This window comes from Bactrocera oleae, chromosome 2 (assembly GCF_042242935.1).
Source record: "Bactrocera oleae isolate idBacOlea1 chromosome 2, idBacOlea1, whole genome shotgun sequence".
Lineage (NCBI taxonomy): Eukaryota > Metazoa > Arthropoda > Insecta > Diptera > Tephritidae > Bactrocera > Bactrocera oleae.
This window is the reverse complement of record NC_091536.1, coordinates 39077373-39100216: the sequence shown is the minus strand read 5'-3', so window position 1 is coordinate 39100216 and position 22844 is coordinate 39077373. Positions and strand designations below refer to the sequence as shown.

At 43.5% G+C, this 22844-nt stretch overlaps 1 protein-coding gene across 1 annotated transcript in view; it reads left to right on the top strand.

Annotated features, from left to right (window-relative positions):
• The window catches only part of LOC138855723 (uncharacterized), a 46915-nt gene that overhangs the window by 16780 nt on the left and 7291 nt on the right, over nucleotides 1-22844 (top strand). Inside the window, exon 2 of the mRNA XM_070105477.1 lies at nucleotides 9550-10123. Within this exon, the coding sequence (XP_069961578.1) occupies nucleotides 9550-10123 (574 nt within the window). The remainder of the gene's footprint in view (nucleotides 1-9549; nucleotides 10124-22844) is intronic.

The following is a 22844-nucleotide window of genomic DNA, read 5'->3' as shown; positions in this document are numbered from 1 at the left end:
GCAGTGATACGGATAGCCAGCATTAATTTTGTTGTTCTTCTATTTTAAAGTGTTATTATTTTATGGATATTAATTTATTATTATTATTTTTTTTTTTCAGCAACTGCAGCCAACCCACGAACTTGATTTCTGCCAAAATTTTAACTCCGATTTTATTTAAGTTTTACATTTTTTATTTTTGAGTATTAAACATGTGGTCGCGAAAGGTGTGCAACAAAGTACTTAAACCGCAAAATAGAATAATATTTCAATATTCATAACACATTTGTAGGAAACAGTTACATGCCAATATATAAGTAAATATATATATGCATCTAATTTTTAACATATTTCTTCAATTTGCTTGAAGTTTTTTCCAGTTCTTTGTTCAAGTAAACTTCTCAATAGTGAAGGCGTTGAGTAATGATCGCTAAAGACCGATCGTTGACTGGAGCAATGCAGTGATGACAAATGCTTGAACGAAATTTCATTGAATATTAAACGCTGATTTAAAAATCGTGCTATATAAGCAGTCTTGCGCAGGCTCAGTTCAAACCCACGATCGAGAGCTGGAAGCAGAAGCTGTGTTAATTTTGTAAACAAATTAATTATTTTATGCAGCTAAGCGCCAGTACTCACCTCTTCCACCACACTTTTGCAGTCAGACTTTCAAACATTTTGCCTATGGCCAACTCCATTCTGATGAACTGCGCGTTAATAAAATATATATTTTTAACAACCAATTAAGCTAAAGCAAAGGAAATAGCCGACAACAAAAACAAAAAGAAATTGCAGTCAAATGAATTCAGTGGCCAAAAATTTACAACGACAGTGTTGCTTTGCGGCTACCACATATTTATTTAGTTTGCCACATGATTTATGCTTAATGACTTTATATTGTTGTAATTTAGCTGTACGCGTATGCGCAGGCACTGCGAGCCAAGGCACACACAATATATGACAGATACGTGTCTATATATTATGCCTGTGTGTATTTGTAATATGTACACTGTTTTTGGCAATGGCTGACTGTTGCAGTTGCTTGTCGATATTCAGTTACAACGGTCAACAGAGGCCTATTTATGATATAGATTCACAGGATCATCGAAATCAAGTTAATCTAGAAGAAATTCGTGATCCGTATCAACACCTTCTTCAAGATCCTAATTCAAGAATCAACGATGACGTTGTAGCAGCGTCGATGATCGATGTCGTCAATGGTTTAGCCAATGGGACAGTTGGTAAATTGTCATATGTTGAGTTGAATACTCAAAATGAAGTACTGCGAGTTTGGCTTCTATTTCCAAAAGGAGTTGGTGTTAAAACTCGTGGAAAAGTAGCTGGCTACGCAAACGCAAAAGGAATCAGTACAGAATTAGTTCCTATTAACCGTAGATCTGCAACAGTACCTCTTAATCGAAATAAATTCATCTATGCGAAAAGAATTCATTTTCCACTCAAATCGGCTTGCGCATTGACTATTCACAAGTCACAAGGGGGAACATTTGATGAAATTGTGTACAAATACAGCAAGACACATTCACAATCTGTTGTCTACGTAGCCTTTTCCAGAGTTACGTCTCAAGAAGGCTTTCATATTGTTTCTACTGATGCCCGTCAACGTTTTTATCATGGTAGACAACGCAATGAAACGATGCTTCTCTTGCGCAATGAGTTTGCCAGGCTTTCTACGGTTCATCTTAGTACGATTGATCAAATTATTCTCAATAAAATGAATGAAGGAAATATGATTATCTTTTCGCTTAATTGCCAAAGTCTCCGGGCACATGCACGGGATCTTCGAGGAAACATTATACAGAAAGCACATATTTTAATGTTATCAGAAACATGGCTTCGCAACGAGGAATCAATTGAAATTGACAATGTTAAATGTATATCACAGTTTAGACGATTAGAAATTAATAGTGGAGGCGGAGTCAGTATTTACCAACATGTTAACGATTCACGCCATGTGCTTGTTGGTAACGATACTTACTTAAGAAATGCCCAGCAATTCAGCCAAAGTCATTCCAATTTGGGAGGCATAAGTATGTGCTGCGAGATGTATTTTACCTAATGGCCAACACATTGTTCTCGTTACAATTTATATTTCCGTCAATCAAAAAGTTACCGATGTGATAGATTTTATTCACGAGACATTGTTGGATAATACTGAGGGTGGATCGAAGCTACTGAAAAAACAGTATCATTTACTGCCACTATTACTGAGTGGCGATTTTAATATAAATTTTAACAAAAATGACGGATTGAGATTGATACAATTTTTAAAATTTGCATTTGATTTAGATATTGCTTCTAATAGAACACTAGGGACGACGAGATATGGTACAACCATTGATGTGGTGTTTTCACGATTCGTGAACCATGTATCTATTTTAGTTCACGTGTCATATTTTAGTTACCATAAACCTCTTGTCACAGTGATTAATAATAATGACACTATAAATCTAATTAAAATGTAAAAGGATAATAATAGTTCATGATAATAAAACAATAATATTAATAAAATAAGTGAATCAATCTTCCTAATGATATACCTATACATGCAAGATCTATTTGAATGTAACATGTTCGATGTATAATATTGCACCAATTATTATTGAAATTGTAAATAAAGTAAAAATATAAATATTCTCTTAAGTATTTTCATGAGTGCGGTTATTTACCCTAACATGTGATGGTCTTTTTCAATACGCTTTAATTAGCTTCTGCTGTATGTCTGTTTGTAACCGATACTTTTGATTTGTTTGGTGCCTGTTTGTAAAAACTATTTGTGAGGAGTAAACTCCAGTCGTGCGACGGAGCTGACACACACACTTTTTTTTATTTTCTTTACCTTTCTCTCTCTTCTCTTTTTTTTTTGTTAAATATGTTAATAATATTACGGATATGTATTTGCAAGCGCTCAAAATTATAAGTTGCTAAAAATTTTGGTATATATTGTGCAAAATATGTAAATATGTATGTAATGAGAGATTTGGCATATAGGTAAGAAATTCTTTAATTTTTTTTGTTTTTTGAGAATATGGTTCTTATATCTCTTTTTATTCGTTATATGTTGCTATGTGGGTATATGTATATGTGTTTTTTTTTTTTTTATCTGCCTTTGCTTACTTGTTTTAGGCAATCCTGCTTATTACTTGATGAAGCATAAGGATATTTTTGCAAGTAGAGTACTTGAATTTCATATATGTATATATCATATATTTGTGTTTTGGATTTGGAATATTTGTGTTAAACACGAAGGTAAGCTTTCCTAGGCAATAAAAAAATATCTATATTTAGATATATATATAATATGTATATATAATATATATATGTATATTATGTGTATAAATATTTTCGGTAAAACCCGAAATACCGCAAATACAATAGTTTACCAGCACAAGCGTCCTAAAAGTGGGAAGAGCAAGAAGCGTATATACGATTACAAAGGTCCCCACAGTCGAAAAAGCTGGAAGTACATACATCAGCACAGGCACCATTAAAAGGGTTTTCGCACTCAGAAGAGCACGAAGTTTGTGTTCCATTAAAAAGGTACTCACTGTCAGAAGAGCACGAAGCTGTATACCAGCACAAGCGTCCTCAAAGTAGAAAGAGCAGGAAGCTTATATACCAGTACAAGGGTCCGCACAGTCGAAAGAGCTGGAGGTGCGTATATCAGCACAAGTGTGCTCACAGTGAGAAGTGCAGTAAGCGTGTGAACCATTAAAAGTATTCCCACAGTCAGAAGAGCACAAAGATTGTGCACCATTAAAAGGGTCCTCACAGTTAGAAGAGCAAGAACCTTGAATATCAGCACAAGCGTCCTAACAGTGGGAAGAGCAAAAAGCGTATATACCAGTTCAAGAGTCCCCACAGTCGAAAGAGCTGGACGTTCTTACATCAGCACAGGTCTCCCCACAGTGAGAAGAGCAGTACGCGTGTGAACCATTAAAAGGGTTCTCACCATTAAAAGGGTCCTCACAGTAAGAAGAGCAAGAACCTTGTATACCAGCACAAGCGTCCTAACAGTGGGAAAAGCAGGAAGCGTATATACCACCACAAGGGTCCCCACAGTCGAAAGAGCTGGACGTGTCTATATCAGCACAGGTGTGCTCACAGTGAGGATGCTTGTTCTGGTATACGTACGTCCAGCTCTTTTGACTGTGAGGACCCTTGTACTGTTATATACGCTTCCTGCTCTTCTGACTGTGAGGACTCTTTTAATAGTACGCACCCTTTGTGCTCTTCTGACTGTGAGAACCCATTTAATGGTTCACACGCTTACTGACATTCCAACTATAAAGATGCTTGCGCTGATATACGCACGTCCAGCTCTTTCGACTATGAGGACGCTTGTGCTGGTATACAAGATTCCTGCTCCTTTGACTGTGAGGACTCTTTTAATGGTACACTAACTTCGTGCTCTTCTGACTGTGAGAACCCTTTTAACGGTTAACACGGTTACTGTTCTTCTCGTTGTGAAGACGCTTGTGCAGATATACGCACGCCCAGATCTTTCGACTATGAGGACGCTTGGTTCACACGCTTACTGCTCTTCTCACTATGAGCACAACTGTGCTGATATACACACGTCCAGCTCTTTCGACTGTGTGAACCCACTGTTAGGACGCTTGCGCTGGTATATAAGGTTCTTTCTCTTCTGACTGTGAGGACCCTTTAAATGATACACAAGCGTCGTGCTCTTCTGACTGTGAGAACCCTTTTAACGGTTCACACGGTTACTGTTCTTCCCACTGTGAGGATGATTGTGCTGATATACAAGCTTCCTGCCCTTTTGACTGTAAGGACCCTTTTAATGGTACACAAACTTCGTACTCTTCTGACTGTGAGAACGGTTTTAATGGTTCACACGCGTACTGCTCTTCTCACTTTGGGGACACCTGTGCTGATATTCGAACGTTCAGCTCTTTCAAACGTGAAGACCTTTGTACTGATACAAAAGATTCCTCCTCTTCTGACTGTGAGGACTCTTTTAATGGTACACCAGCTTCGTGCTCTTCTCACTGTGAGAACCCTTTTAACGGTTCACACTCTAACTGCTCTTCCCACTGTATGGATGATTGTGCTATTATACGCACGTCCAGCTCGTTCGAATATGAGGACGCTTGGTTCACACGCTTACTGCTCTTCTCACTGTGAGCACACTTGTGCTGATATACACACGTCCAGCTCTTTCGACTGTGGGGACCCTTGTAGTGGTATATACGCTTCCTGCTTTTCCTACTGTTATGACGCTTGCGCTGGTATATACGGTTCTTGCTCTTCTGACTGTGAGGACCCTTTTAATGATACACAAGCGTCGTGCTCTTCAGACTGTGAGAACGGTTTTAATGGTTCACACGCGTACTGCTCTTCTCACTTTGAGGACACCTGTACTGATATACGCACGTCCAGCTCTTTCAAACGTGAGGACCTTTGTACTGATAAACAAGCTTCCTCCTCTTCTGACTGTGAGGACCCTTTTAATGATACACAAGCGTCGTGCTCTTCTGACTGTGAGAACCATTTTAACGGTTCACAGTCGCACTGCTCTTCCTTCTGTGAGGATGCTTGTGCTGATATACGCACGTCCAACTCTCCAAATGTGAGGACCCTTATACTTGTAAACACGCTTGCTGCTCTTCCGACTGTGAGGAAGCTTGTTCTGGTATACAAGCTTCTTGCTCTTCTGACTGTGTGGACCATTTTAATGGTACAAAAACATCGTGCTCTTCTGGCTATGAGAACCTTTTTAACGGTTCTCACGGTTACTGTTCTTCCCACTGTGAGGATGCTTGTGCTGATATACAAGCTTCTTGCCCTTTTGACTGTGAGGAGCCATTAGATGGTACAAACATTTCGTGCCCTTCTGACTGTGAGAACCCTTTTAATGGTTCACACGCATACTGCTCTTCTCACTGTGAGGACACCTGTGCTTATGTACGTACGTCCAGCTCTTTCGACTGCGGCGACCCCTGTACTGGTATGTACGCTTCCAGCTCTTCCCACTAAAAGTACCATTGTCCTGGTATTTACGCTTCCAGATCTTCCTACTGTGAGGATGCTTGTTCTGGTATACGTACGTCCAGCTCTTTTGACTATGAGGACCCTTGTACTGGAATATACGCTTCCTGCTCTTCTGACTGTGAGAACCCATTTAATGGTTCACACGCTTACTGATATTCCAACTGTAAAGATGCTTGCGCTGATATACGCACGTCCAGATCTTTCGACTATGAGGACGCTTGTGCTGGTATACAAGATTCCTGCTCCTCTGACTGTGAGGACTCTTTTAATGGTACACTAACTTCGTGCTCTTCTGACTGTGAGAACCCTTTTAACAGTTCACACGGTTACTGTTCTTCCCACTGTGAAGATGCTTGTGCTGATGTCCAACTTCTTGCCCTTTTGACTGTGAGGACCCTTTTAATGGTACACAAACTTCGTGCTCTTCTGACTGTGAGAACTGTTTTAATGGTTCACACGCGTACTGCTCTTCTCACTTTGGGGACACCTGTGCTGATATACGCACGTCCAGCTCTTTTAAACATAAGGACCCTTGTACTGGTATACAAGCTTCCTACTCTTCTGACTGTGAGGAACCTTTTAATGGTACACAAACTTCGTGCTCTTCTGACTGTGAGAACGGTTTTAATGGTTCACACGCGTACTGCTATTCTCACTTTGGGGACACCTGTGCTGATATACGCACGTCCAGCTCTTTCAACCGTGAGGACCCTTGTACTGGTATACAAGCTTCCTGCTCTTCTGACTGTGAGGACTCTTTTAATGGTACACTAGCTTCGTGCTCTTCTCAATGTGAGAACCCTTTTAACGGTTCACACGGTTACTGATCTTCCCACTGTGAGGATGCTTGTGCTGATATACAAGCTTCTTGCCCTTTTGACTGTGAGGACCCTTTTAATGGTACACAAACTTCGTGCTCTTCTGACTGTGAGAACGGTTTTAATGGTTCACACGCGTACTGCTCTTCTCACTGTGGGGAGACCTGTGCTGATGAACGTACGTCCAGCTCTTTCGACTGTGGGGACCCTTGTACTGGTATAATCGCTTCTTGTTCTTCCCACTGTTATGACGCTTTTGCTGGTATACAAGGTTCTAGCTCTTCTGAATGTGTGAACCCTTTTAATGGTATACAAGCTTCCTGCTCTTCTGACTGTGAGGACGCTTTTAATGGTACGCACTATTTGTGCTCTTCTGACTGTGAGAACCCATTTAATGGTTCACACGCTTACTGATATACCAACTGTAAAGATGCTTGCGCTGATATACGCACATCCAGCTCTTTCGAGTATGAGGACGCTTGTGCTGGGATACAATATTCCTGCTCCTCTGACTGTGAGGAGTCTTTAATGGTACACTAACTTCGTGCTCTTCTGACTGTGAGAACCCTTTTAACGGTTCACACGGTTACTGTTCTTCCCACTGTGAGGACCCTTCTGCTGATATACAAGCTTCTTTGTCTTTGGACTGTGAGGACCCTTTTAATGGTACACAAACTTCGTGCTCTTCTGATTGTGAGAACCCTTTTAATGGTTCACACGCTTACTGATCTTCCCACTATAAGGATGCTTGTGCAGAGTTACTCACGTCCAGATTTTTCGACTATGAGGACGCTTGTGCTGGTATACAAGTTTCCTGCCCTTCTGACTGTGAGGACTCTTTTAATGGTACTCCAGCTTCGTGCTCTTCTCACCGTGAGAACCCTTTTAACGGTACACACGGTTACTATTCTTCCCACTGTGAGGATGCTTGTGGTGATATACAAGCTTCTTGCCCTTTTGACTGTAAGGACCCTTTTAATGGTACACAAACTTCGTGCTCTTCTGACTGTGAGTAAGGTTTTAGTGGTTCACACGCGTACTGCTCTTCTCACTTTGAGGACACCTGTGCTGATATACGCACGTCCAGCTCTTTCAAACGTGAAGACTTTTGTACTGGTATACAAGCTTCCTCCTCTTCTGACTGTGAGGACTCTTTTAATGGTACACCAGCTTCGTGCTCTTCTCACTGTGAGAACCCTTTTAACGGTTCACTAGCTTACTGCTCTTCCCACTGTGAGGATGATTGTGCTGTTATACGCACGTCCAGCTCGTTCGACTATGAGGACGCATGGTTAACATGCTTACTGCTCTTCTCACTGTGAGCACACCTGTGCTGATATACACACGTCCAGCTCTTTCGACTGTGGGGACCGTTGTAGTGGAATATACGCTTCCTGCTTTTCCCACTGTTAGGACGCTTGCGCTGCTATATAAGGTTCTTGCTATTCTGACTGTGAGGATTCTTTTAATGGTACACAAGCGTCGTGCTCTTTTGACTGTGAAGACTCTTTTAATGGTACACTAACTTCGTGCTCTTCTGACTGTGAGAACCCTTTTAACGGTTAACACGGTTACTGTTCTTCCCACTGTGAGGATGCTTGTGCTGATATACAAGCTTCTTGCGCTTTTGACTGTAAGGACCCTTTTAATGGTACACAAACTTCGTGCTCTTCTGACTGTGAGAACTGTTTTAATGGTTCACACGCGATCTGCTCTTCTCACTTTGGGGACACCTGTGCTGATATACGCACGTCCAGCTCTTTCAAACGTGAGGACCCTTGTACTGGTATACAAGCTTCTTGCTCTTCTGACTGTGAGGACTCTTTTAATGGTACACTAACTTCGTGCTCTTCTCAATGTGAGAACCCTTTTAACGGTTCACACGGTTACTGTTCTTCCCACTGTGAGGATGCTTGTGCTGGTATACAAACTTCGTGTTCTTCTGACTGTGAGAACGGTTTTAATGGTTCACACGCGTACTGCTCTTCTCACTGTGGGGAGACCTGTGCTGATGAACGTACGTCCAGCTCTTTCAAACATAAGGACCCTTGTACTGGTATACAAGCTTCCTACTCTTCTGACTCTGAGGACCCTTTTAATGGTACACAAACTTCGTGCTCTTCTGACTGTGAGAACGGTTTTAATGGTTCACACGCGTACTGCTATTCTCACTTTGGGGACACCTGTGCTGATATACGCACGTCCAGCTCTTTCAAACGTGAGGACCCTTGTACTGGTATACAAGCTTCCTGCTCTTCTGACTGTGAGGACTCTTTTAATGGTACACTAACTTCGTGCTCTTCTCAATGTGAGAACCCTTTTAACGGTTCACACGGTTACTGTTCTTCCCACTGTGAGGATGCTTGTGCTGGTATACAAACTTCGTGTTCTTCTGACTGTGAGAACGGTTTTAATGGTTCACACGCGTACTGCTCTTCTCACTGTGGGGAGACCTGTGCTGATGAACGTACGTCCAGCTCTTTCTACTGTGGGGACCTTTGTACTTGTATAAACGCTTCTTGTTCTTCCCACTGTTATGACGCTTTTGCTGGCATACAAGGTTCTAGCTCTTCTGAATGTGTGAACCCTTTTAATGGTATACAAGCTTCCTGCTCTTCTGACTGTGAGGACTCTTTTAATGGTACGCCCTATTTGTGCTCTTCTGACTGTGAGAACCCATTTAATGGTTCACACGCTTACTGATATACCAACTGTAAAGATGCTTGCGCTGATATACGCACATCCAGCTCTTTCGACTATGAGGACGCTTGTGCTGGTATACAAGATTCCTGCTCCTTTGACTGTGAGGACTCTTTTAATGGTACACTAACTTCGTGCTCTTCTGACTGTGAGAACCCTTTTAACGGTACACACGGTTACTATTCTTCCCACTGTGAGGATGCTTGTGCTGATATACAAGCTTCTTGCCCTTTTGACTGTAAGGACCCTTTTAATGGTACACAAACTTCGTGCTCTTCTGACTGTGAGAACTGTTTTAATGGTTCACACGCGTACTGCTCTTCTCACTTTGGGGACACTTGTGCTGATATACGCACGTCCAGCTCTTTCAACCGTGAGGACCTTTGTACTGATATACAAGCTTCCTCCTCTTCTGACTGTGAGGACTCTTTTAATGGTACACCAGCTTCGTGCTCTTCTCACTGTGAGAACCCTTTTAACGGTTCACTAGCTTACTGCTCTTCCCACTGTGAGGATGATTGTGCTGTTAAACGCACGTCCAGCTCGTTCGACTATGAGGACGCATGGTTAACATGCTTACTGCTCTTCTCACTGTGAGCACACCTGTGCTGATATACACACGTCCAGCTCTTTCGACTGTGGGGACCGTTGTAGTGGAATATACGCTTCCTGCTTTTCCCACTGTTAGGACGCTTGCGCTGCTATATAAGGTTCTTGCTCTTCTGACTGTGAGGATTCTTTTAATGGTACACAAGCGTCGTGCTCTTCTGACTGTGAGAACCCTTTTAACGGTTCATACGGTTACTGTTCTTCCCACTGTGAGGATGCTTGTGCTGATATACAAGCTTCTTGCCCTTGTGACTGTAAGGACCCTTTTAATGGTACACAAACTTCGTGCTCTTCTGACTGTGAGAACTGTTTTAATGGTTCACACGCGTACTGCTCTTCTCACTTTGGGGACACCTGTGCTGATATACGCACGTCCAGCTCTTTCAAACATAAGGACCCTTGTACTGGTATACAAGCTTCCTACTCTTCTGACTGTGAGGACCCTTTTAATGGTACACAAACTTCGTGCTCTTCTGACTGTGAGAACGGTTTTAATGGTTCACACGCGTACTGCTATTCTCACTTTGGGGACACCTGTGCTGATATACGCACGTCCAGCTCTTTCAAACGTGAGGACCCTTGTACTGGTATACAAGCTTCCTGCTCTTCTGACTGTGAGGACTCTTTTAATGGTACACTAACTTCGTGCTCTTCTCAATGTGAGAACCCTTTTAACGGTTCACACGGTTACTGTTCTTCCCACTGTGAGGATGCTTGTGCTGGTACACAAACTTCGTGTTCTTCTGACTGTGAGAACGGTTTTAATGGTTCACACGCGTACTGCTCTTCTCACTGTGGGGAGACCTGTGCTGATGAACGTACGTCCAGCTCTTTCGACTGTGGGGACCTTTGTACTGGTATAAACGCTTCTTGTTCTTCCCACTGTTATGACGCTTTTGCTGGTATACAAGGTTCTAGCTCTTCTGAATGTGTGAACCCTTTTAATGGTATACAAGCTTCCTGCTCTTCTGACTGTGAGGACTCTTTTAATGGTACGCACTATTTGTGCTCTTCTGACTGTGAGAACCCATTTAATGGTTCACACGCTTACTGATATACCAACTGTAAAGATGCTTGCGCTGATATACGCACATCCAGCTCTTTCGACTATGAGGACGCTTGTGCTGGTATACAAGATTCCTGCTCCTTTGACTGTGAGGACTCTTTTAATGGTACACTAACTTTGTGCTCTTCTGACTGTGAGAACCCTTTTAACGGTTAACACGGTTACTGTTCTTCCCACTGTGAGGATGCTTGTGCTGATATACAAGCTTCTTGCCCTTTTGACTGTAAGGACCCTTTTAATGGTACACAAACTTCGTGCTCTTCTGACTGTGAGAACTGTTTTAATGGTTCACACGCGTACTGCTCTTCTCACTTTGGGGACACCTGTGCTGATATACGCACGTCCAACTCTTTCAAACATAAGGACCCTTGTACTGGTATACAAGCTTCCTACTCTTCTGACTGTGAGGACCCTTTTAATCGTACACTAACTTCGTGCTCTTCTCAATGTGAGAACCCTTTTAACGGTTCACACGGTTACTGATCTTCCCACTGTGAGGATGCTTGTGCTGATATACAAGCTTCTTGCCCTTTTGACTGTGAGGACCCATTTAATGGTACACAAACTTCGTGCTCTTCAGACTGTGAGAACGGTTTTAATGGTTCACACGCGTACTGCTCTTCTCACTGTGGGGAGACCTGTGCTGATGAACGTACGTCCAGCTCTTTCGACTGTGGGGACCCTTGTACTGGTATAAACGCTTCTTGTTCTTCCCACTGTTATGACGCTTTTGCTGGTATACAAGGTTCTAGCTCTTCTGAATGTGTGAACCCTTTTAATGGTATACAAGCTTCCTGCTCTTCTGACTGTGAAGACTCTTTTAATGGTACGCACTATTTGTGCTCTTCTGACTGTGAGAACCCATTTAATGGTTCACACGCTTACTGATATACCAACTGTAAAGATGCTTGCACTGATATACGCACATCCTGCTCTTTCGAGTATGAGGACGCTTGTGCTGGGATACAATATTCCTGCTCCTCTGACTGTGAGGAGTCTTTTAATGGTACACTAACTTCGTGCTCTTCTGACTGTGAGAACCCTTTTAACGATTTACACGGGTACTGTTCTTCCCACTGTGAGGACCCTTGTGCTGATATACAAGCTTCTTTGTCTTTTGACTGTGAGGACGCTTTTAATGGTACACAAACTTCGTGCTCTTCTGACTGTGAGAACCCTTTTAATGGTTCACTAGCTTACTGCTCTTCCCACTGTGAGGATGATTGTGCTGTTAAACGCACGTCCAGCTCGTTCGACTATGAGGACGCATGGTTAACATGCTTACTGCTCTTCTCACTGTGAGCACACCTGTGCTGATATACACACGTCCAGCTCTTTCGACTGTGGGGACCGTTGTAGTGGTATATACGCTTCCTGCTTTTCCTACTGTTATGACGCTTGCGCTGGTATATACGGTTCTTGCTCTTCTGACTGTGAGGACCCTTTTAATGATACACAAATTTCGTGCTCTTCTGACTGTGAAAACCCTTTTAACGGTTCACACGGGTACTGTTCTTCCCACTGTGAGGACCCTTGTGCTGATATACAAGCTTCTTTGTCTTTTGACTGTGAGGACCCTTTTAATGGTACACAAACTTCGTGCTCTTCTGACTGTGAGAACCCTTTTAATGGTTCACACGCTTACTGATCTTCCCACTATAAGGATGCTTGTGCAGAGTTACTCACGTCCAGATCTTTCGACTATGAGGACGCTTGCGCTGGTATACAAGTTTCCTGCTCTTCTGACTGTGAGGACTCTTTTAATATTACGCACTATTTGTACTCTTCTGACTGTGAGAACCCATTTAATGGTTCACACGCTTACTGATATACCAACTGTAAAGATGCTTGCGCTGATATACGCACATCCAGCTCTTTCGACTATGAGGACGCTTGTGCTGGTATACAAGATTCCTGCTCCTTTGACTGTGAGGACTCTTTTAATGGTACACTAACTTCGTGCTCTTCTGACTGTGAGAACCCTTTTAACGGTTAACACGGTTACTGTTCTTCCCACTGTGAGGATGCTTGTGCTGATATACAAGCTTCTTGCCCTTTTGACTGTAAGGACCCTTTTAATGGTACACAAACTTCGTGCTCTTCTGACTGTGAGAACTGTTTTAATGGTTCACACGCGTACTGCTCTTCTCACTTTGGGGACACCTGTGCTGATATACGCACGTCCAACTCTTTCAAACATAAGGACCCTTGTACTGGTATACAAGCTTCCTACTCTTCTGACTGTGAGGACCCTTTTAATGGTACACTAACTTCGTGCTCTTCTCAATGTGAGAACCCTTTTAACGGTTCACACGGTTACTGATCTTCCCACTGTGAGGATGCTTGTGCTGATATACAAGCTTCTTGCCCTTTTGACTGTGAGGACCCATTTAATGGTACACAAACTTCGTGCTCTTCAGACTGTGAGAACGGTTTTAATGGTTCACACGCGTACTGCTCTTCTCACTGTGGGGAGACCTGTGCTGATGAACGTACGTCCAGCTCTTTCGACTGTGGGGACCCTTGTACTGGTATAAACGCTTCTTGTTCTTCCCACTGTTATGACGCTTTTGCTGGTATACAAGGTTCTAGCTCTTCTGAATGTGTGAACCCTTTTAATGGTATACAAGCTTCCTGCTCTTCTGACTGTGAAGACTCTTTTAATGGTACGCACTATTTGTGCTCTTCTGACTGTGAGAACCCATTTAATGGTTCACACGCTTACTGATATACCAACTGTAAAGATGCTTGCACTGATATACGCACATCCTGCTCTTTCGAGTATGAGGACGCTTGTGCTGGGATACAATATTCCTGCTCCTCTGACTGTGAGGAGTCTTTTAATGGTACACTAACTTCGTGCTCTTCTGACTGTGAGAACCCTTTTAACGATTTACACGGGTACTGTTCTTCCCACTGTGAGGACCCTTGTGCTGATATACAAGCTTCTTTGTCTTTTGACTGTGAGGACGCTTTTAATGGTACACAAACTTCGTGCTCTTCTGACTGTGAGAACCCTTTTAATGGTTCACTAGCTTACTGCTCTTCCCACTGTGAGGATGATTGTGCTGTTAAACGCACGTCCAGCTCGTTCGACTATGAGGACGCATGGTTAACATGCTTACTGCTCTTCTCACTGTGAGCACACCTGTGCTGATATACACACGTCCAGCTCTTTCGACTGTGGGGACCGTTGTAGTGGTATATACGCTTCCTGCTTTTCCTACTGTTATGACGCTTGCGCTGGTATATACGGTTCTTGCTCTTCTGACTGTGAGGACCCTTTTAATGTTACACAAATTTCGTGCTCTTCTGACTGTGAAAACCCTTTTAACGGTTCACACGGGTACTGTTCTTCCCACTGTGAGGACCCTTGTGCTGATATACAAGCTTCTTTGTCTTTTGACTGTGAGGACCCTTTTAATGGTACACAAACTTCGTGCTCTTCTGACTGTGAGAACCCTTTTAATGGTTCACACGCTTACTGATCTTCCCACTATAAGGATGCTTGTGCAGAGTTACTCACGTCCAGATCTTTCGACTATGAGGACGCTTGTGCTGGTATACAAGTTTCCTGCTCTTCTGACTGTGAGGACTCTTTTAATGGTACGCACTATTTGTACTCTTCTGACTGTGAGAACCCATTTAATGGTTCACACGCTTACTGATATACCAACTGTAAAGATGCTTGCGCTGATATACGCACATCCAGCTCTTTCGACTATGAGGACGCTTGTGCTGGTATACAAGATTCCTGCTCCTTTGACTGTGAGGACTCTTTTAATGGTACACTAACTTCGTGCTCTTCTGACTGTGAGAACCCTTTTAACGGTTAACACGGTTACTGTTCTTCCCACTGTGAGGATGCTTGTGCTGATATACAAGCTTCTTGCCCTTTTGACTGTAAGGACCCTTTTAATGGTACACAAACTTCGTGCTCTTCTGACTGTGAGAACTGTTTTAATGGTTCACACGCGTACTGCTCTTCTCACTTTGGGGACACCTGTGCTGATATACGCACGTCCAGCTCTTTCAAACATAAGGACCCTTGTACTGGTATACAAGCTTCCTACTCTTCTGACTGTGAGGACTCTTTTAATGGTACACCAGCTTCGTGCTCTTCTCACTGTGAGAACCCTTTTAACGGTTCACTAGCTTACTGCTCTTCCCACTGTGAGGATGATTGTGCTGTTAAACGCACGTCCAGCTCGTTCGACTATGAGGACGCATGGTTAACATGCTTACTGCTCTTCTCACTGTGAGCACACCTGTGCTGATATACACACGTCCAGCTCTTTCGACTGTGGGGACCGTTGTAGTGGAATATACGCTTCCTGCTTTTCCCACTGTTAGGACGCTTGCGCTGCTATATAAAGTTCTTGCTCTTCTGACTGTGAGGATTCTTTTAATGGTACACAAGCGTCGTGCTCTTCTGACTGTGAGAACCCTTTTAACGGTTCATACGGTTACTGTTCTTCCCACTGTGAGGATGCTTGTGCTGATATACAAGCTTCTTGCCCTTGTGACTGTAAGGACCCTTTTAATGGTACACAAACTTCGTGCTCTTCTGACTGTGAGAACTGTTTTAATGGTTCACACGCGTACTGCTCTTCTCACTTTGGGGACACCTGTGCTGATATACGCACGTCCAGCTCTTTCAAACATAAGGACCCTTGTACTGGTATACAAGCTTCCTACTCTTCTGACTGTGAGGACCCTTTTAATGGTACACAAACTTCGTGCTCTTCTGACTGTGAGAACGGTTTTAATGGTTCACACGCGTACTGCTATTCTCACTTTGGGGACACCTGTGCTGATATACGCACGTCCAGCTCTTTCAAACGTGAGGACCCTTGTACTGGTATACAAGCTTCCTGCTCTTCTGACTGTGAGGACTCTTTTAATGGTACACTAACTTCGTGCTCTTCTCAATGTGAGAACCCTTTTAACGGTTCACACGGTTACTGTTCTTCCCACTGTGAGGATGCTTGTGCTGGTACACAAACTTCGTGTTCTTCTGACTGTGAGAACGGTTTTAATGGTTCACACGCGTACTGCTCTTCTCACTGTGGGGAGACCTGTGCTGATGAACGTACGTCCAGCTCTTTCGACTGTGGGGACCTTTGTACTGGTATAAACGCTTCTTGTTCTTCCCACTGTTATGACGCTTTTGCTGGTATACAAGGTTCTAGCTCTTCTGAATGTGTGAACCCTTTTAATGGTATACAAGCTTCCTGCTCTTCTGACTGTGAGGACTCTTTTAATGGTACGCACTATTTGTGCTCTTCTGACTGTGAGAACCCATTTAATGGTTCACACGCTTACTGATATACCAACTGTAAAGATGCTTGCGCTGATATACGCACATCCAGCTCTTTCGACTATGAGGACGCTTGTGCTGGTATACAAGATTCCTGCTCCTTTGACTGTGAGGACTCTTTTAATGGTACACTAACTTTGTGCTCTTCTGACTGTGAGAACCCTTTTAACGGTTAACACGGTTACTGTTCTTCCCACTGTGAGGATGCTTGTGCTGATATACAAGCTTCTTGCCCTTTTGACTGTAAGGACCCTTTTAATGGTACACAAACTTCGTGCTCTTCTGACTGTGAGAACTGTTTTAATGGTTCACACGCGTACTGCTCTTCTCACTTTGGGGACACCTGTGCTGATATACGCACGTCCAACTCTTTCAAACATAAGGACGCTTGTACTGGTATACAAGCTTCCTACTCTTCTGACTGTGAGGACCCTTTTAATCGTACACTAACTTCGTGCTCTTCTCAATGTGAGAACCCTTTTAACGGTTCACACGGTTACTGATCTTCCCACTGTGAGGATGCTTGTGCTGATATACAAGCTTCTTGCCCTTTTGACTGTGAGGACCCATTTAATGGTACACAAACTTCGTGCTCTTCAGACTGTGAGAACGGTTTTAATGGTTCACACGCGTACTGCTCTTCTCACTGTGGGGAGACCTGTGCTGATGAACGTACGTCCAGCTCTTTCGACTGTGGGGACCCTTGTACTGGTATAAACGCTTCTTGTTCTTCCCACTGTTATGACGCTTTTGCTGGTATACAAGGTTCTAGCTCTTCTGAATGTGTGAACCCTTTTAATGGTATACAAGCTTCCTGCTCTTCTGACTGTGAAGACTCTTTTAATGGTACGCACTATTTGTGCTCTTCTGACTGTGAGAACCCATTTAATGGTTCACACGCTTACTGATATACCAACTGTAAAGATGCTTGCACTGATATACGCACATCCTGCTCTTTCGAGTATGAGGACGCTTGTGCTGGGATACAATATTCCTGCTCCTCTGACTGTGAGGAGTCTTTTAATGGTACACTAACTTCGTGCTCTTCTGACTGTGAGAACCCTTTTAACGATTTACACGGGTACTGTTCTTCCCACTGTGAGGACCCTTGTGCTGATATACAAGCTTCTTTGTCTTTTGACTGTGAGGACGCTTTTAATGGTACACAAACTTCGTGCTCTTCTGACTGTGAGAACCCTTTTAATGGTTCACTAGCTTACTGCTCTTCCCACTGTGAGGATGATTGTGCTGTTAAACGCACGTCCAGCTCGTTCGACTATGAGGACGCATGGTTAACATGCTTACTGCTCTTCTCACTGTGAGCACACCTGTGCTGATATACACACGTCCCGCTCTTTCGACTGTGGGGACCGTTGTAGTGGTATATACGCTTCCTGCTTTTCCTACTGTTATGACGCTTGCGCTGGTATATACGGTTCTTGCTCTTCTGACTGTGAGGACCCTTTTAATGTTACACAAATTTCGTGCTCTTCTGACTGTGAAAACCCTTTTAACGGTTCACACGGGTACTGTTCTTCCCACTGTGAGGACCCTTGTGCTGATATACAAGCTTCTTTGTCTTTTGACTGTGAGGACCCTTTTAATGGTACACAAACTTCGTGCTCTTCTGACTGTGAGAACCCTTTTAATGGTTCACACGCTTACTGATCTTCCCACTATAAGGATGCTTGTGCAGAGTTACTCACGTCCAGATCTTTCGACTATGAGGACGCTTGTGCTGGTATACAAGTTTCCTGCTCTTCTGACTGTGAGGACTCTTTTAATGGTACGCACTATTTGTACTCTTCTGACTGTGAGAACCCATTTAATGGTTCACACGCTTACTGATATACCAACTGTAAAGATGCTTGCGCTGATATACGCACATCCAGCTCTTTCGACTATGAGGACGCTTGTGCTGGTATACAAGATTCCTGCTCCTTTGACTGTGAGGACTCTTTTAATGGTACACTAACTTCGTGCTCTTCTGACTGTGAGAACCCTTTTAACGGTTAACACGGTTACTGTTCTTCCCACTGTGAGGATGCTTGTGCTGATATACAAGCTTCTTGCCCTTTTGACTGTAAGGACCCTTTTAATGGTACACAAACTTCGTGCTCTTCTGACTGTGAGAACTGTTTTAATGGTTCACACGCGTACTGCTCTTCTCACTTTGGGGACACCTGTGCTGATATACGCACGTCCAGCTCTTTCAAACATAAGGACCCTTGTACTGGTATACAAGCTTCCTACTCTTCTGACTGTGAGGACCCTTTTAATGGTACACTATCTTCGTGCTCTTCTCAATGTGAGAACCCTTTTAACGGTTCACACGGTTACTGATCTTCCCACTGTGAGGATGCTTGTGCTGATATACAAGCTTCTTGCCCTTTTGACTGTGAGGACCCATTTAATGGTACACAAACTTCGTGCTCTTCAGACTGTGAGAACGGTTTTAATGGTTCACACGCGTACTGCTCTTCTCACTGTGGGGAGACCTGTGCTGATGAACGTACGTCCAGCTCTTTCGACTGTGGGGACCCTTGTACTGGTATAAACGCTTCTTGTTCTTCCCACTGTTATGACGCTTTTGCTGGTATACAAGGTTCTAGCTCTTCTGAATGTGTGAACCCTTTTAATGGTATACAAGCTTCCTGCTCTTCTGACTGTGAAGACTCTTTTAATGGTACGCACTATTTGTGCTCTTCTGACTGTGAGAACCCATTTAATGGTTCACACGCTTACTGATATACCAACTGTAAAGATGCTTGCACTGATATACGCACATCCTGCTCTTTCGAGTATGAGGACGCTTGTGCTGGGATACAATATTCCTGCTCCTCTGACTGTGAGGAGTCTTTTAATGGTACACTAACTTCGTGCTCTTCTGACTGTGAGAACCCTTTTAACGATTCACACGGGTACTGTTCTTCCCACTGTGAGGACCCTTGTGCTGATATACAAGCTTCTTTGTCTTTTGACTGTGAGGACGCTTTTAATGGTACACAAACTTCGTGCTCTTCTGACTGTGAGAACCCTTTTAATGGTTCACTAGCTTACTGATCTTCCCACTGTGAGGATGATTGTGCTGTTAAACGCACGTCCAGCTCGTTCGACTATGAGGACGCATGGTTAACATGCTTACTGCTCTTCTCACTGTGAGCACACCTGTGCTGATATACACACGTCCAGCTCTTTCGACTGTGGGGACCGTTGTAGTGGTATATACGCTTCCTGCTTTTCCTACTGTTATGACGCTTGCGCTGGTATATACGGTTCTTGCTCTTCTGACTGTGAGGACCCTTTTAATGATACACATATTTCGTGCTCTTCTGACTGTGAGAACCCTTTTAACGGTTCATACGGTTACTGTTCTTCCCACTGTGAGGATGCTTGTGCTGATATACAAGCTTCTTTGTCTTTTGACTGTGAGGACCCTTTTAATGGTACACAAACTTCGTGCTCTTCTGACTGTGAGCACCCTTTTAATGGTTCACACGCTTACTGATCTTCCCACTATAAGGATGCTTGTGCAGAGTTACTCACGTCCAGATCTTTCGACTATGAGGACGCTTGTGCTGGTATACAAGTTTCCTGCTCTTCTGACTGTGAGGACTCTTTTAATGGTACACCAGCTTCGTGCTCTTCTCACCGTGAGAACCCTTTTAACGGTACACACGGTTACTATTCTTCCCACTGTGAGGATGCTTGTGGTGATATACAAGCTTCTTGCCCTTTTGACTGTATGGACCCTTTTAATGGTACACAAACTTCGTGCTCTTCTGACTGTGAGAACGGTTTTAGTGGTTCACACGCATAATGCTCTTCTCACTTTGGGGACACCTGTGCTGATATACGCACGTCCAGCTCTTTTAACCGTGAGGACCTTTGTACTGGTATACAAGCTTCCTCCTCTTCTGACTGTGAGGACTCTTTTAATGGTACACCAGCTTCGTGCTCTTCTCACTGTGAGAACCCTTTTAACGGTTCACTAGCTTACTGCTCTTCCCACTGTGAGGATGATTGTGCTGTTAAACGCACGTCCAGCTCGTTCGACTATGAGGACGCATGGTTAACATGCTTACTGCTCTTCTCACTGTGAGCACACCTGTGCTGATATACACACGTCCAGCTCTTTCGACTGTGGGGACCGTTGTAGTGAAATATACGCTTCTTGCTTTTCCCACTGTTAGGACGCTTGCGCTGCTATATAAGGTTCTTGCTCTTCTGACTGTGAGGACCCTTTTAATGTTACACAAATTTCGTGCTCTTCTGACTGTGAAAACCCTTTTAACGGTTCACACGGGTACTGTTCTTCCCACTGTGAGGACCCTTGTGCTGATATACAAGCTTCTTTGTCTTTTGACTGTGAGGACGCTTTTAATGGTACACAAACTTCGTGCTCTTCTGACTGTGAGAACCCTTTTAATGGTTCACTAGCTTACTGCTCTTCCCACTGTGAGGATGATTGTGCTGTTAAACGCACGTCCAGCTCGTTCGACTATGAGGACGCATGGTTAACATGCTTACTGCTCTTCTCACTGTGAGCACACCTGTGCTGATATACACACGTCCAGCTCTTTCGACTGTGGGGACCGTTGTAGTGGTATATACGCTTCCTGCTTTTCCTACTGTTATGACGCTTGCGCTGGTATATACGGTTCTTGCTCTTCTGACTGTGAGGACCCTTTTAATGATACACATATTTCGTGCTCTTCTGACTGTGAGAACCCTTTTAACGGTTCATACGGTTTCTGTTCTTCCCACTGTGAGGATGCTTGTGCTGATATACAAGCTTCTTTGTCTTTTGACTGTGAGGACCCTTTTAATGGTACACAAACTTCGTGCTCTTCTGACTGTGAGAACCCTTTTAATGGTTCACACGCTTACTGATCTTCCCACTATAAGGATGCTTGTGCAGAGTTACTCACGTCCAGATCTTTCGACTATGAGGACGCTTGTGCTGGTATACAAGTTTCCTGCTCTTCTGACTGTGAGGACTCTTTTAATGGTACACCAGCTTCGTGCTCTTCTCACCGTGAGAACCCTTTTAACGGTACACACGGTTACTATTCTTCCCACTGTGAGGATGCTTGTGGTGATATACAAGCTTCTTGCCCTTTTGACTGTATGGACCCTTTTAATGGTACACAAACTTCGTGCTCTTCTGACTGTGAGAACGGTTTTAGTGGTTCACACGCATAATGCTCTTCTCACTTTGGGGACACCTGTGCTGATATACGCACGTCCAGCTCTTTTAACCGTGAGGACCTTTGTACTGGTATACAAGCTTCCTCCTCTTCTGACTGTGAGGACTCTTTTAATGGTACACCAGCTTCGTGCTCTTCTCACTGTGAGAACCCTTTTAACGGTTCACTAGCTTACTGCTCTTCCCACTGTGAGGATGATTGTGCTGTTAAACGCACGTCCAGCTCGTTCGACTATGAGGACGCATGGTTAACATGCTTACTGCTCTTCTCACTGTGAGCACACCTGTGCTGATATACACACGTCCAGCTCTTTCGACTGTGGGACCGTTGTAGTGAAATATACGCTTCCTGCTTTTCCCACTGTTAGGACGCTTGCGCTGCTATATAAGGTTCTTGCTCTTCTGACTGTGAGGACCCTTTTAATGTTACACAAATTTCGTGCTCTTCTGACTGTGAAAACACTTTTAACGGTTCACACGGGTACTGTTCTTCCCACTGTGAGGACCCTTGTGCTGATATACAAGCTTCTTTGTCTTTTGACTGTGAGGACCCTTTTAATGGTACACAAACTTCGTGCTCTTCTGACTGTGAGAACCCTTTTAATGGTTCACACGCTTACTGATCTTCCCACTATAAGGATGCTTGTGCAGAGTTACTCACGTCCAGATCTTTCGACTATGAGGACGCTTGTGCTGGTATACAAGTTTCCTGCTCTTCTGACTGTGAGGACTCTTTTAATGGTACGCACTATTTGTACTCTTCTGACTGTGAGAACCCATTTAATGGTTCACACGCTTACTGATATACCAACTGTAAAGATGCTTGCGCTGATATACGCACATCCAGCTCTTTCGACTATGAGGACGCTTGTGCTGGTATACAAGATTCCTGCTCCTTTGACTGTGAGGACTCTTTTAATGGTACACTAACTTCGTGCTCTTCTGACTGTGAGAACCCTTTTAACGGTTAACACGGTTACTGTTCTTCCCACTGTGAGGATGCTTGTGCTGATATACAAGCTTCTTGCCCTTTTGACTGTAAGGACCCTTTTAATGGTACACAAACTTCGTGCTCTTCTGACTGTGAGAACTGTTTTAATGGTTCACACG